The sequence below is a fragment of the Papilio machaon genome, chromosome 22, assembly GCF_912999745.1.
Source record: "Papilio machaon chromosome 22, ilPapMach1.1, whole genome shotgun sequence".
Classification (NCBI taxonomy): Eukaryota; Metazoa; Arthropoda; class Insecta; order Lepidoptera; family Papilionidae; genus Papilio; species Papilio machaon.
The window spans coordinates 2,417,419-2,433,152 of NC_060007.1; the positions used below are offsets into that span (position 1 = coordinate 2,417,419).

The 15,734-nt window shown below is 32.6% G+C and overlaps 1 protein-coding gene across 1 annotated transcript; it reads left to right on the forward strand.

Annotated features, from left to right (window-relative positions):
* Positions 1-744: 744 nt before the first annotated feature.
* Positions 745-13,155, forward strand: LOC106712532 (histone acetyltransferase KAT2A). The gene is made up of 20 exons (XM_045683488.1): positions 745-996; positions 1,323-1,498; positions 1,819-1,945; positions 2,604-2,749; positions 3,227-3,451; positions 4,031-4,080; positions 6,132-6,297; positions 6,792-6,930; positions 7,462-7,545; positions 7,968-8,122; positions 8,731-8,863; positions 9,387-9,459; positions 9,589-9,664; positions 9,985-10,129; positions 10,621-10,781; positions 10,942-11,019; positions 11,257-11,382; positions 11,727-11,817; positions 12,225-12,351; positions 12,832-13,155. Exons 1-20 carry the CDS (start codon positions 912-914, stop codon positions 12,896-12,898), a joined length of 2,430 nt encoding a protein of 809 aa, XP_045539444.1. The 5' UTR covers positions 745-911; the 3' UTR covers positions 12,899-13,155.
* The last annotated feature ends 2,579 nt before the right edge of the window (positions 13,156-15,734 follow it).

Sequence of the window (15,734 nt, forward strand, 5' to 3'; positions counted from 1 at the left end):
ATTTCGAGAAGGAAATTGCAAATGATCTTGCGATGAAAAATTCCATTACGTTTATTTTACAAATTGTAAGGTAAAATATTTTTTATGTTGAACTTTACAGTTTTGTGAGATAATAATATTTAATTTATTAATATATATAATTTAATTTAATAATAATTATGATCTCGCTTTTTTCTATGTTTTTTTTTCACAGTACGAGGTGGCAAGCAGCTAAAATAGAGAAGTGACCACTGCCCATAGATATCCGCATTTGCAAATACGTTGTCTACCTTTAATCGAAATGTGATTGGGGCCACAGAAATAGAATATTTCTACTTCCTATGCGTCCCCTCATCCGTCAAATGCTCTTCCTCCTCATCCCTTTCTTTTAAAGAAAGGATGGGGAGGAGAATTACTTCCACTTCAAACTTATACAATGGATATATCATACATAAATTTCACACAAATATTCAAAAGTTTTAAAATACACGACATTTACGATCGATCGGTGGCATATATGGATTTAGAATTTGGATCGCGGTATACTCACAAACATAACCTTTTGTTTACATAATGGTACTTTTCGGCATTATGTCAACACAAAGGAAAAATATAACCGTTTAATAATACCCTTCACATAGTGTTTCATTATTTTTTTTAATAATTATTATCAAATGTTCCATTTTGGTAATGGCGGTAAAATGTATCCCGGTGAACTGGTAATGGTAACACTAGAATTTTTCGCCATTTTATTTAAACTGACATTTGAGTTTGACAGCAAACATAGCAACGGGGAAATATAATTTTGTACAGTGTATTTGTTAATTATTTTAGATTTGTGCATAGTTAAAGAACGGTGAACTAAATAACATAAAATTTATCAACACTTTTTAATGGGGACAAACTGTCTTCGATAGCGTCTTATAAGCAATATGACGTCTCAAATGACAAACGACATAGGTGACATAGGAATGACAAACACAGAAGCGGATTCCTCGCAAGCACACGCACAAGAAGGTAAATAAATATGAAACTTCCCGCTCAATATTTCAAACCTGAATTAAAAAATCTGATTATCTAAAACAGCCATTACGTAAAACAAGTACTAGAAAGTTTTGAAATAATAACAACTATGTCATCTGACAGTATATGAAAAGATATATGTAGTAAAATAGTATAAGTATAGTTAAAATAGTTAATTAAAATTAAAAATTTGTACAAACGTTATCTCCATTTTATTAATATGAATCAAACATAAATCAGGAGCGAAAATTATATTACATCCCCAATTTAAAGTCATTATAATAATTTGTGATACATTAAAATATTTTTTTAAATTAAAGCTACATCAAGTGCAACTCCAGATGACGCGACTTCTAGCAATGCAACCACCCCTTCAGGCAGCGAAGGAGCCTCAAGACAATCCAACCTTCAAAGAATCCAGCAGAGAAAGCAGCAAGTGTACAACTGGCCACATAACAAGAAGCTTCTCAAACTGGCCATATACTCTGCCTGTCAAGTGAGTTCTACAATGCTAGTCATTCTTTTCAGACCCAGTGTAAATCTCAATGTTATTGCAGTTAGTTCTGTCAGAAGATGTATAATCTTGGGCATAGAAGACAAGACAGTTATTTTAATTTCACTTATTTCAAATGGCCGCATAAATGTGATCCACTAGAAAACAAAAAAGTGTAAAAATTGTGTAGAAAACATTGTTTCCTATTTTGTTCTTTTTAATCTAAATTACAGTAAACTACAAATGTTGCATTAATACTTAACAAAATTGTTTTATTTGAATGTTTACATGTTTATTTACTACATAATACTTGTATCTCCTAGACTCCGGAATGTTCCTGCAATGGATGGAAGGCACCGGTAGCACAACAGCCTGCGAAAGCAAATGCCAGAACTGACCAGCCTTTAGCCAATTTTACTGATCCATGTCGCAATTGTAATCATATTTTAGGTTTGTTAAATACTTATATTTATAGTTGTCAAAGAGCGTTGGGTCTCAGGGGTTAAGCACTTCATTTGGCAGGTCCTGGGTTCGAATCCCGCTATGTAACAATGTGATTTTCGAGTTTCAATTTACATATGTACACTTATCCAACATTCTTATGGTGAAGGTAAAAACATCTGGATGCAACCTGCACATATCTGAGAATAAAATTCAAAGATATGTGTGAAGTCAATCCGCACTGGGCCAGTGTGGTTGACTATGGCCTAGTCACCCTTAAATTAGGCTCCTAGCCCCTCGGTGGGGACATATAGTAAGCTGATGATAATAGTTGTCACATGTTTTATAAACATTATTGTAATGAAGTAAAGTCACTTAAATGATACTTATTTCCCAAAAATTATGATAAATATATTCTTAAACACTATAAACTAAAAATTGATTACACAACAGAGTTAGACAACAACAATAACATAACTCACATCTGTAACCCAGAGGGGTTGGCAGAAACCATGGACCTCCATTTCGCATGGTCTAACAAACCACTCTCTCATCTACATTCATATATCTATACATACATGCTCATCAGTTTCTAGTACTAGACATAAATGGTAAATTGTAAGCTAATTTCAACAGGACAGCAAAACTTTTTTTTTATTATTTACAGAAAAACATGTGACCCACCTGCAAGGACTGGCTGTGTCTGAGGTGAATCGATTATTAGGAGCTGTTGTTGATGTAGAAAACATATTCATGTCTATGCATAGAGAGGATGACCATGACACAAAGAGGGTTTATTACTTTTTATTTAAGGTTTGTATTAAAATAATCCTATGGTGTCTTTACCAATCAATTTATATAAATACTGGTTGTTTACTGTATCATTGATATGAATTTGAGAACATTGTTTATATGGAGGGGTGAAAGGCTATTTGTTTTAAGCGACATTTTAAGCGATAAAAACATTTTGTAGCTTGAAATAAAAAAAAATATTATTATATATATTCAGAATCAGGGAATTTTTCTGTTATTATCAGGAAATTATATATATATTTAATTGTAATTGTAGAATATATATATATTCAATATCTCAAAAAATGTCGCTTAAAACAAATAGCCTTTCACCCCTCGACATGTAAAAAAAATTTACATTTCTCAGGGTAGCTCATATAGTATTTCAGATTTTATTCTGTCTATGTTCCATATTTCACCATTCAGCCATTTTAGTGTCAAGTGGTCAAGATTGAATCTTGCCGTAAAATTAAATTTAAAAACTATTTTGTTTTTCAGCTGCTCCGAAAGTGTATTCTAACAAGAACACAACCTCGTATAGAGGGTCCATTAGGACAGCCGCCTTTTGAAAGGCCTTCGATAGCAAAGGCTATTACTAATTTTGTTCTGTACAAATTTAATTCGCTAGCACAACGTGAGTGGCAGACAATGTATGATTTAGCCAAAATGTTCCTGCATTGTTTCAATCATTGGAACTTTGAAACACCCAGTGTTAGGAAATTGGTGAGTAGATTATGCTAATGGTCGGCCATTTGTCGAAATTAGACCATAATTCAAAATTAAAGAATTTTTTATTGGTTAAAAATTATTTACTTCTTCTTTTTCACATAAACTAAAATTGTGTTTAATTAAAATTTCATCCGCGCATTTTCCTTCAAAAGGTATACAATGTTTTGTTTTATGTAATTATACAGAACCGGACATGTGCAATGTTAATAAAAAGAAAGTCGTGTTAGTTACACTATTTATAACTCAAGAACGGCTGCTTAGAACCAGGAAACGGACATAGGATAATTTTTACCCCGTTTTCTATTTTTTATTCCGCGCGGACGGAGTCGCGGGTAAAAGCTAGTAAAAAAATAAAAGAAAGTCGTGTTAGTTACACTATTTATAGCTCAAGATTGGTCGAACTGATTTAGCTGAAAATTGATGGGGAGGTAGCTTAGAACTAGGAGACGGACATAGGAACTTTTTAATCTTGTGTGCATTTTTTTATTCCACGCGGACGGAGTCGCGGGTAAAAGCTAGTATTGCATATTTAACAATAAAAAAGTTTAATTAAAAATGAATGTTTTTTTTCAGCAAGTTTCAAATCAAGAAGATATATCCGCATATCAAATAAATTACACAAGGTGAGTGATTTTAACTTTATATTTGTTGTTTGGCCATTTTTATTGAAGGTACAATCAGAGTAGGTTAGGAATAATAATATAAATAACACTGGTCTGCAAAAAAAATTTTTTTTTCTCTCCTTCAAATGTTATGCAGTTATCTTGTCTGATACAACAATACTGAACATAAATATATCATTCAAAGTTTTCTAGCACATTATATATATATCATATAACATATATTCTTTGGGATGGAATTTTTAAGAAAAACAATTTTTTTAAATGAAATTTTTATCATTCATTTAATTACTTAAATAATGTTCGATGTACACTATTACACAACCTTTAAAACGCATATGACATGTCATTACTAGTTGTCAATCCCATTTTACTTAGTCATTTTTTTCGTTTTCATATTTTATAATGGAGTTTCCTGATAAATCGACCAACAAAAATCTGCAAGCATTGCTTCGGACCATTTTCCGTTGTGTCCTCTCTATGTGCAAAATATCGTGATGAAACCTCTCACAGTCTTCATCAGATACTGTTCTGAGATTTGGTGCGAAAAATTTTAAGTGAGAGTGCAAAAAATGAATTTTAAGAAACATGTTACTTTTTTGAGCCTTGCAGGAAATAAGAAGTTCTTGTTTGATTTCCTGGTAGTTCTGATTTTTTTCCAAGAAAATTTTGGCACAAATTTTCTACAAAAGCAGTCTGCGCCCTTTTTTCGAATTGATTTAAATTTATTTTAAAACTTGAGTCCTTCATAAGCTCGCGTATTTGAGGACCTACAAAAATTCCTTCTTCTAATTTCGGTCTTGATCCGGGGAAACTTTGTTTTCTATTACTGAAAGTACTGGGCTTTCACAAAGTTTTTCATAAGACCCAGCTTTATATGAAGTGGTGGAATTTTTTTTCACTAGGAACGAAAGGATATTCCTTTACATTTTTAGATACAGGAGTCAAACTCAGAGAGGTTTTGATTTTGAAAAAAAAACGTTCTTTGTGGTCAGCTTTTTACTATATTGTGTTTGTCTTTTGCGCGACTGTCCCACTCACATAAAAAACCACAAAATTTGGTATTTACCATTTGGTGATTTTAACTGAACTGCAAGGAGGAAATCCTCCTTGCAGTTCAGTTAAAATTGCTATAACTTTTAGATCAACACAAATGTTCTATGCTTATTGTGAATTTTTGATTTCTTGCAGTAATAACATCATATTCTCATATAATTTTCTTTCATATTCGCTTAAAAAAGCGTCAGATAATATTTTTTTCTCTCTTTCTATCACTGCACACCGTTTATTTGTGTGCAAATACAATCTCAACCAATTAAAGTTGCTTTAACGCGAGAATAACATAGTATAGTAATATTAGTATAGCAAATAATCCCATAATTTCTAAAAATCTAAAATCAACATTAAAAAAAATTACACGTGATAGCATAAAACGAAAAGCAGATATAGATTGAGGATGGTAAACTCTTTAAATGGATCATACTTTTATTGAAAGGAGGATTTCGTTGCAGACCAGTGTAATTTACCAGCCGTCCCTTTAAGTAATTTTAAAACCGCAATATATTGAAAAAAATCAAGCGGTTAACTGTTATAGTGCATTTTTAATATGTAAAGATAACATTATTTTACTAATATTATAAATGTGAAAGTATAGATGGTTGATGGATGGATGTTTATTAGAATGTATCTCCAGAATGGCTTAACACTACTAAATGAAATTTTGCATAGATGTAGAACATAATCTGGAAGAATACAAAGGCTAGTAATTTTTTTTTTTTTCGATCCCGCACTTACAGGGTCGCAGGCAACATATAGTTATTCAACCACATTCTAACATTTATGTTATTACTAGTTATCGCCCGCGACCCCGTCAGCGCGGAATTCAAATAAAAAACCTTGATAAGTATTCTATGTATTCTTCCAGACTATGTTCTACATCTGTGCCAAATTTCATCGAGATCTGTTGATTCGTTCCGGAGATACCTTCAAACAAACATCCATCCATCCATTTAAACATTTATAATGTTAGTAAGATTAATTTATTTTATTTCTAGATGGTTAGTATTCTGCCATGTACCAGCATTCTGTGACTCACTACCTCACTTTGAAACATCTCTAGTCTTCGGGAGGACGTTACTAAGAGCTGTGTTTAAATCAGTCTGTCGTCAATTAATGGACAAATGTCATTCTGAACGGGACAGAATGCCACCGGAGAAGAGGGTAAGTGTCATATTTATCTGACAATACAACGGGTATTTGTTTTAACTTGTTCCTATGCAATGTATGTAATAAATTTTTACTTGATTCTGACTAATTCTCGAAAACAAATATTATATTTTAATATATGAAAACTAGCTGTCGCCCGCGACTCCGTCCGCGCGCAGTTAAAAAAAATGAAAAATAGATGTTGTCCGATTCTCAGACCTACTGAATATGCTCACAAAATTTCATGAGAATCGGTCAAGCCGTTTCGGAAGAGTTCAAGTTCGAACCCCGTGACACAATTTGATATATTAGATAATCTATAACAAGCTGTGCGTAATGTACAGCAAAATGGATATTTTTCTCTCCTGTCCCCTTCCATTCAAAATCCTAGGTGGTTCTCTTATCAATAAAGGTTGGGAAGGGGAAGATAATTCAATTTAACGCCTCTCATTAACGCCATCTTGCGGCTGAAATAAAATTTATTTAATAATTGTTATTATTATCAACAGGTATTAGTCCTGACACACTTCCCACGTTTCCTGGCTTTACTTGAAGAGGAGATTTTTAGCAGCAACTCCCCCATCTGGGACCCGGACTACAAGCAAGTGCCTCCAAACCATCTACAAGCTATATTGGACAATAAAAACAGTTAGTATATATGTTCTGAAAATTTAAATAATATTTTATTTTTATTTATTTAGGGTTGCCAACAAAATATGTTACACACAGTTATACATAATCTAAAACATAAGTTTCATCTAAGCGTAATCTTAAACATATTTCAATTACAGGCAAACACAGCATTCATGTAATCATAATATTAACTAGACTAAAAATAGATTTAAGTGACATTTAAGACCTTAAGAGACATATTATATGTGAATATTCAGATGGATGTTTGTTTGAAGGTATCTCTGGAATGGATCAATGGATCTTGATAAAATTTGGCACAGACTGGAACATAGTCTGGAAAAATATATTACATAGGCTTTTTATTGCGTTTTTCTTTTAATTCCGCGAGGACGGAGTCGAGGGCGACAGCTAGTATTTTTTAAATTTCTCTGCATTATTTAAATCCTTGATTATAAGTAAATTAAAAAAAACTTTATAATAACCACTTATGACAGTATTTGGAATCTTTTAATACGGAATAATATTTTATGATCCAATCTCCAATAGGTGTTCGTCGCACGGGCGAGTTTGAACGTGTGACCCCGTCCGGGGAGAGCAAAGATGGATTCACTACAGTCACTTTGTCATCAGGTGAGATATAGTAATTAAATTATTATTCTGGAATCTGCTATTAGGATGTCCCTTTGTGACTATTAATTAATTATAGCAGTAAATCTAATCTGTTAGTTTTTTTTTTATTAACTGAAGAACTAAAGCTACCTTTATGTTCAAAAAAATCCATATTGTGCTTTGTCAATGAGTTAAATTGTCCAACCACTCTGTCACTCTGCATAAGAAAGTATTTGCCTCAAAATTTGTCTTTACTTGATTTATTTATCAATACTATAAATAAAAATGGAATGTAAAACATCGACAAAAAAAAATTATATCGTACTAATGTCTGCGTTTGTTTCGGTTAAACTCTGAAACGGCTGGACCGATTTTGACGGGACTTTTACTTGAAGGTAGCTTATGTATCCAGGAGTAACATAGACTATTTTTTTTTTGGTTAGGTTCAATAAAGCAGGAAGGTACGAAGCGTAGTGTGAGCGGCGCGGGCGAAGCAGGCGGCAAGCGGCGGAGGTTGGACGATGATGACGTCAGCGAGCGCACTGTCGCAGAGATAGTCGCTACTATCACAGATCCTAACTATATGTGCGGCCCTGATGTAAGTACACCGACAAGGATACACTATACACCGACAAGGATATCTGAACCGATGGGAATAAGTCTAAATTATGACAGCCCACTAGCGCCCTCCTGTTAACGTCAAAATGTCACAATATCCTCTTTGTACTTTAGTTGTCAGCTTATTTTTTTTTCCATATCTAAGTAGGTTTTATATAATGACAACCAACCGCAATAGCAGTGCCTTTGATCAGTTCAGATATTAATGTTTGATTATAAGTACTATTTCCACCAATGGACTAGTCGCGCTCGCTACTTCTATGGAAGTTGACAGTTGCTCGCAGTGAGTGGAAAAAGGCGCTAAAACCTCCCTAATGTAATAAATTCTCTAGTAGAAACTGAAGTAAGTTATGAATACTCTATTATCCACTAGTGGTAAGAATTGTAACGACAGTGGATCTTAATAAATTTACATTTCTACCATTGAAATGTAAAAATACCAAAACCTACCGAAAATTACCAACTAATTTCCTAACAACTAACTAAATTATAGTTCAAGCTACTTTTTAAAACTGCATCCTACTGTTTAAATATTAAACTACTAAAATCTTCCGATTCCTACCAAGTTTGCTACGTTTATGTTATCAGGCGCTGTTCCAAATGCAAGCGCCGCGCGACGAGGCCGCCAAGTTGGAGGAGCAGCGCAAGATGATTGAGTTCCACGTGATAGGGAACTCCCTCACTGGACCCGTCAACAAGCAGACCATGCTCTGGCTCATTGGTAACCATTTCTACAATGCTTTAAAAAAAAGTAGATACTGCAAATTTGTACATGGCAATATTAAACAGTATTTCAGTGTTGCCATGATTTAATTCGGACGACTCAAAGAGGATACATAATTGTTAACTTTTTATTTCAACTGTAATGACACTTGTATTAATTTATATTGCAGTCTCTGTTTTCTCAAAGTAAAATAAAAGGAATGGCAATACTAATACAAGTAGTGTTTTAGTTAGTTGGAGTCGAATTATGTTGTAACGTCTATAACTGCATTTAAAACTTAATATTAATGTCACTTGTGACAATAAAAAAAATTATAGTCTCGATGAGAGGGGCGCTGCTATCGCAATTAATTTTGTCAAAAATATATAAAACCTACAACGCTATCCACAATGATATAAAAGAATAAATAACAGCTACAGTACTGATATTGGCAGGAGGGCGCTAGTGTACTGTCATCTTTAGTTTGACTTATGTCCCCCGGGTCAAATATCCTTGTTGGTTTAAAAAAAACTTTTTCCAGGTCTTCACAACGTATTCTCTCATCAGTTGCCAGAAATGACAAAAGAGTATATTTCACAATTAGTTTTCGATCCGTAAGTTATTAATTCATTATTATTATATAGAAAAATAATTATTAAAATGATAAAATGGAACGTAATTTATATTAAGTAATTATTAATTTAGAAATAGCGCAAAGACAAATGTTTTGTTTTTTTTTTCAGCAAACACAAGACATTGGCTCTTATAAAAGAAGGTCGACCTATTGGTGGGATTTGCTTCCGAACATTTCATTCACAGGTAACCGTGGGTTTACACTGTTAATATATATGAGAAAAAATAATTACACTGTAATTCTTTTGCCGAAAGAATATTACGAAGATATATTTATCTATATTTTGAGAGGCAAAACATTATATTTTCTATAAAATATTTGGTGAAATGTTTGAAATAAACAAGAAAGTAATGAGATTTAATTGCAGTAAGACCAAGAAAGTATGGATGGATTGTGTGGAAGAGGATATGCGTAAGAGAGTGAATTTAGATATGACCAACGAATATGACATGCAAGTATTTCAGTGGAAACCAAGCTTATGATTTGTAACATGAAATGTTTGTAGGGTTTCAGTGAGATCGTGTTCTGTGCGGTGACGTCCAACGAGCAGGTGAAGGGTTACGGCACTCATCTCATGAACCACCTCAAGGACTACCACATACGGAACAACATCCTGCATTTTCTAACATTCGCTGACGAATTCGCTATCGGTATGAACAATTCAATATGTACTTAAGTTAGCTGTCGCCCGCGATTCCGTCTGCACGGAATTAAAAAAAAACTTAATAAGCAGCCTATGTCTTCTTTCAGATTATTTTCTACACATGTGCCAAATTTTATTAAGATCCGTTGAGCTATTCCGGAGATACTTTCAAACAAATATCCATCCATCTAAATTTTCGCATTACATTAGTAAGATTAAAAAAAAACTCACATTCGAACCTTTACAATAACATACATACAGAAACTAATCTAATATATAAAATTCTCGTGTCACAGTTTTCGTTCCCGTACTCCTCCGAAACGCTTTGACCGATTCTCAAGAAATTTTGTGAGCATATTCAGTAGGTCTGAGAATCGGCCAACATCTATTTTTCATACCCCCCCCCCCCCCATTTTTTTATTAACTGCGCGCGGACGGAGTCGCGGGCGACAGCTAGTAATATATATATATTAGATTTAATTACCTTGTTACTGTCAGGTTACTTCAAGAAGCAGGGCTTCAGCAAGGACATAAAGCTGCCGCGTGCAATGTACCAGGGCTACATAAAGGACTACGAGGGCGCCACTCTCATGCACTGCGAGCTCAACCCACGCATTGTATATACACAGTTCACATCTGTCATACGACGACAGAAAGAGGTCAGTTGACCCCTAACTAAACCCTTACAGTCGAGGATTTAAATTCCCTTCCCTCTTATATGAAGCGTAGCTAATTCATCGTAATCATAAATGTAGTAAAGTACATTTAAAAACTTATGGGAAACCTAAACATTGACTTATCAGTTACTTCAATTTGCAGATTGTTAAAAAATTGATCGACATGCGTCAGAAAGAGATCAGGAAAATTCATCCCGGACTTACTTGTTTTAAAGAAGGCGTAAGTACTATTTTGTTACCGTCTAATATCTTTTAAATCTAGATAATAAATTTCGAATCATTAAAAAAAATTATAAACCCAAAATGATAATTAAGACAAAAAATCTTATTCTTTCAAATTAAAAAATAACTTGATATTATTGTTATAACTTAAACCCTTTTTCCACTAAGTGAATGGCTGTCTTAATTTCTATGACTAATTTAGATAAAATTTCTCAAGTTTTAATTTAAATTCCAGGTTCGCAATATCCCCATAGAATGTATCCCGGGGTTACGAGACAGCGGGTGGCGAAGCACTAGAGGCGCGGGGGCGGAGCCCGAGCCTGACGCGGAGCCCGCGACACTACGCGCCGTGTTGCATGCGGTCAGTTGCCCAACTGTGGGCTATATTGCCCAACTGTGGGCTATATTGCCCAACTGTGGGCTATATTGCCCAACTGTGGGCTATATTGTGCAACTGTGTGCTATATTGCCCTAATATTTTACGCGTACTTTATAATAAGAAACTAAAACATATGTTGGATTAGAAATAACTAAAAGACATATACTGTAATATTCTATTTACTTAAATTTAGTATCACCGACTATTCTGATTATTTGAAAAAATCCTAGGAATTTGTGTCAATTTTCTTTTTTAATGCTCATATTAAGACTTAATTAACGTATTTCTTCTATAATTGTCAATTTACGTATATATTTTTGTTGCAGGTAAAGAACCACGCGGCGGCTTGGCCGTTCCTGAAGCCTGTAGACAAGACTGAAGTCCCCGACTACTATGATCATATCAAATATCCCATGGGTATTTTTTTTATTTATGAATTAGTAAATGTCCATTTTATCTCAAAATTAATACTAAGGGACCACTTAATTAACTATTTATGTAATAACTGACCAAAATTCTTGTCTGTACAGTCAGCTTCATAAATATGTCTACAATGTTTCAGAAAAAAAAGCTAGATAATAATAAAATTTAAGATGTATACATATTTATGATTCCAACAATGACTACATTTTATATTTTTTAAACTAATTGTGTACACAAATTTCAGAATTTTTTGTAAATGTATACATATTTATGTAGCTGACTGTACACAAAAATGTTTGTATATTAGTCCCTTACGAGTTTAACAAGTCAGAGAAAGTTTGTTCCCTAAAAAAATCTAAAAACTAAATATGTTTTTTTTTTATACTTTTGTACTTGTGTAGATCTACGTACAATGGGCGAGCGTTTAAAGTCCAGATATTACGTATCAAAGAGACTGTTCATAGCGGACATGACTCGGATATTCACCAACTGCAGGCTTTACAACTCTCCAGATACAGACTACTACAGGTTAGTAATAGATAAATATTATAATTATTACTTTAATAGTTAAAATAGTGACATGAAATTAATAGAAATTAAAAAAAATTGTTCAATTGACAATTACGGATTCCAAAAGTTGATCAACGACTCATATAGATTTGTGACATGTAAAAGGAATATAATTGAAAAAAATAACATATTAAGGAGCATGCATGACGTTTGGATGTAGAATTACCCACCAATACATTTTATGTAATAATTGTATGACTATTATACAAAACTAGCTGTCGCCCGCGACTCCGTTCGCGCGCAGTTAAAAAATGGGGGGGGGTTATGAGAAACAGATGTCCGATTCTCAGACCTACTGAATATGCTCACGAAATTTCATGAGAGGTGAAGCCGTTTCGGAGGAGTTCAAGTTCGAACCCCGTGACACAATTTTATATATTAGATTGATTTTTTGTAATTTTTATGTTCCTTATATAAAAGTGGTTTATTTATTTCCAGATGTGCGAATCTCTTGGAGAAATATTTCCAAACGAAGATGAAAGAAGTTGGTTTGTGGGATAAATGATGGCTGAACGAGTTTGTACAAATCTCAAGTACATAATGTATATATAGGACTTTTATATAACAAGATAGTGTATTTTTAGTGCCAATAGACTTATGATTAAAGTTACGGACTGCTAAATAAGTTGTAGGTTCGAATCCATTATGACTATTATCATATATATAAGTTTAATTGGAATGGTTAAAATATTAGACAGTATGAGTTTTGAATTAGAATGGGTGAACTCGATCTGTCAAAAATTGCTGTCAAAAAGTACAATTTTTTTTTCTAGCATATTTAAAACACATTAAATACTAAATTACCTAAAATTAAAAAAAATAATGTCCAAGTGACATACAAATTTTCGTTCTTTTTACCTTGTTGGGTTAAATGAGGTAATATTTTTTTTTTGTATTTTTTTACGTATTAGTTAATTGGTTGTTATTTATTGGATCTTAAAAATTCAATTTAAATGATAAAGATCGTGATAAAATTCAAATTTTAGTGGTAATTTTTTGCCAATATCAATATAATACTGGTCTTGATGTTTTATTTTTAGTTTTTTAGTTAGTAATTTGTAAATATTTCTCTATATATATGAATGGTTTTTACTGTTACAATATGTAATAAATAATTCTCAAATTTACTGTTTGATTTTTTTTCTATTCTCTTACATTTTAAATATCTATATTAAACTAGCTTTTACCCGCGACTTCGTCCGCGCGGAATAAAAAAATGCACACAAGATCAAAAAGTTCCTATGTCCATCTCCTAGTTCTAAGCTACCTCCCCATCAATTTTCAGCTAAATCAGTTCCACCGATCTTGAGTTATAAATAGTGTAACTAACACGACTTTCTTTTATATATATATACTAGCTTTTACCCGCGACTCCGTCCGCGCGGAATAAAAAATAGAAAACGTGGTAAAAATTATCCCTATGTCCTATTCCTGGTTCTAAGCTACCTGCACACCAATTTTCAGTCAAATCCATTCAGCCGTTCTTGAGTTATAAATGGTGTAACTAATACAACTTTCTTTTATATATATAGATATTAATAAAATTGGAGTGTCTGTATGTTAATAACACTGATAAAGAAAAACAAATTTTGTAAAATTTTATCTGTATATCCAAAAAGGCCGCGTTTGTGCTGGATAATCTCCGAAACGACTGGACAGATTTTGACCGGACTTAAACGGGAAGGTAGCTGCTGTATGGGGGCTTGTCATAGACTACTTTTTTTAAATTCTGCGTTGAGAAATTCGCGAGCTATCGAGATAAAAAATATTTTACATGTGCCGCATCCGCATCATGTAGTACGTCTGAAATTTATCAATGTGTGTATTTTAGCGGGCAATAAAACGCAAATAAATTAAATACTGTATTGGTTTTTATTAACATTCTGATGTACACTCTGAGTACGAACATTTTAAGGGAATGTAAATAATACATATTATTTTTTACATTAGTTGATACAATAAAGTACATACCAGTCTCCTTGTTAATTATAAAATCCGATGGATTCCGCAATAAGTACCTACGGCGTTAAGCGGTAACTTAAATGTTTAACTTAACACTTAAGAGATATTAATTAAAACTTAAAATTATGAACGAATGATTAATTTTTTTTAGTAAATCATTCGATTAAAAACCGATTACAGCTTTGGTTGATAAGTTGGGCGCGATATAACACGAAAAAATACATAGTTAAAAAAAAGAACAATAAAAGCGAAAATAACTTGTTAGTTATTCGGACTAGATTTTTTTTTATCTATCATTTTCTTAGAGCCATGTTAATGAATGTGAACAGTCTAGCCACCCTACACCTACGTCAACATAGTGATGTTAACACTCGAAAGTAATAAAAATCTAACATAATGAAGTTTTTTTTATCATATAATTCCAGACAAGTTATTTATCAGAAAATGTTTTCGGTCTCAATAAAATTTCATTTTAAGTAGAAACAGATATTAAATGAAGTATAGAACTAGAAGCGCAAACATATCTTATAATTAATAAAAAAAATCTCGACTATATGATTTTTTTAGTGTTTTCACGATCTAATAATAAAACAATAAGATTATTGATGCCAAGATAAAGTAAAATGATATCTCTGACTCTGAGATGATTTGCAATAATTGTAAGAACGTTATATCTATGGACGGATATTTCCAAAGACAAACGTTTCGTTTCGGGGACACCACAACCGATTCGTTAACAAAGTACCACTTAAGTTGATATACCACTCAGAAACATATCTTAATTCAAATTATGAATATCTCTTATCAATAGAAAAACATTTATTTTCAGTTATGTTAAAAAAATCATAGCAATGACTACTGAAACTTGTTTAAACTTGTTTGATAAAGTATTTTTTTTTTAGTAAATACTCTATATTTACAAATTTTAAGACAGTTTGGAAAAAATCGTTACAAAAAATATGGTCCTTCGAGTCAGACCTTTAGAGATCTTAATGTCTTTATTATTTAGATATTTCAAAATTGACTATTTTTTAGTCCAAATAAGATATGAAACAAATACAGTTGAATGATTGTCTACATTGTGAAATGAATTAGGAGACATTTATGAGATCTATCAAACGAATTTAGCATTTAAGTACAACATTCCAACGGCTCATAATTCCTTGCGAATGATATACAATATGTCACATGAACACTATTTCGTTGACTAGGCGGAGTCGCGATGTTTCTTAACTAATTATAATTATAACCTTATTTAATTAATATCCATTTCCATACAAAAAAAATATCACTTGTCACATCTATCGTCACTGGAGCACGTATGATTCAGGGGATATTTTTTTAAACTTTTTTTTTTGAGTATTTTTTTATATGTTAAA

What these genes read in the sequence shown, in the direction of transcription:
- LOC106712532 (XM_045683488.1), top strand. Translation starts at nt 912, where the DNA reads ATGACGTCTCAAATGACAAACGACATAGGTGACATAGGAATGACAAAC. An exon ending in GCAAGCACACGCACAAGAAG is followed by an intron (nt 997 to 1,322) that starts GTAAATAAATAT and finishes TTTAAATTAAAG; the next exon opens with CTACATCAAGTGCAACTCCA. An exon ending in TATATTGGACAATAAAAACA is followed by an intron (nt 6,931 to 7,461) that starts GTTAGTATATAT and finishes AATCTCCAATAG; the next exon opens with GTGTTCGTCGCACGGGCGAG.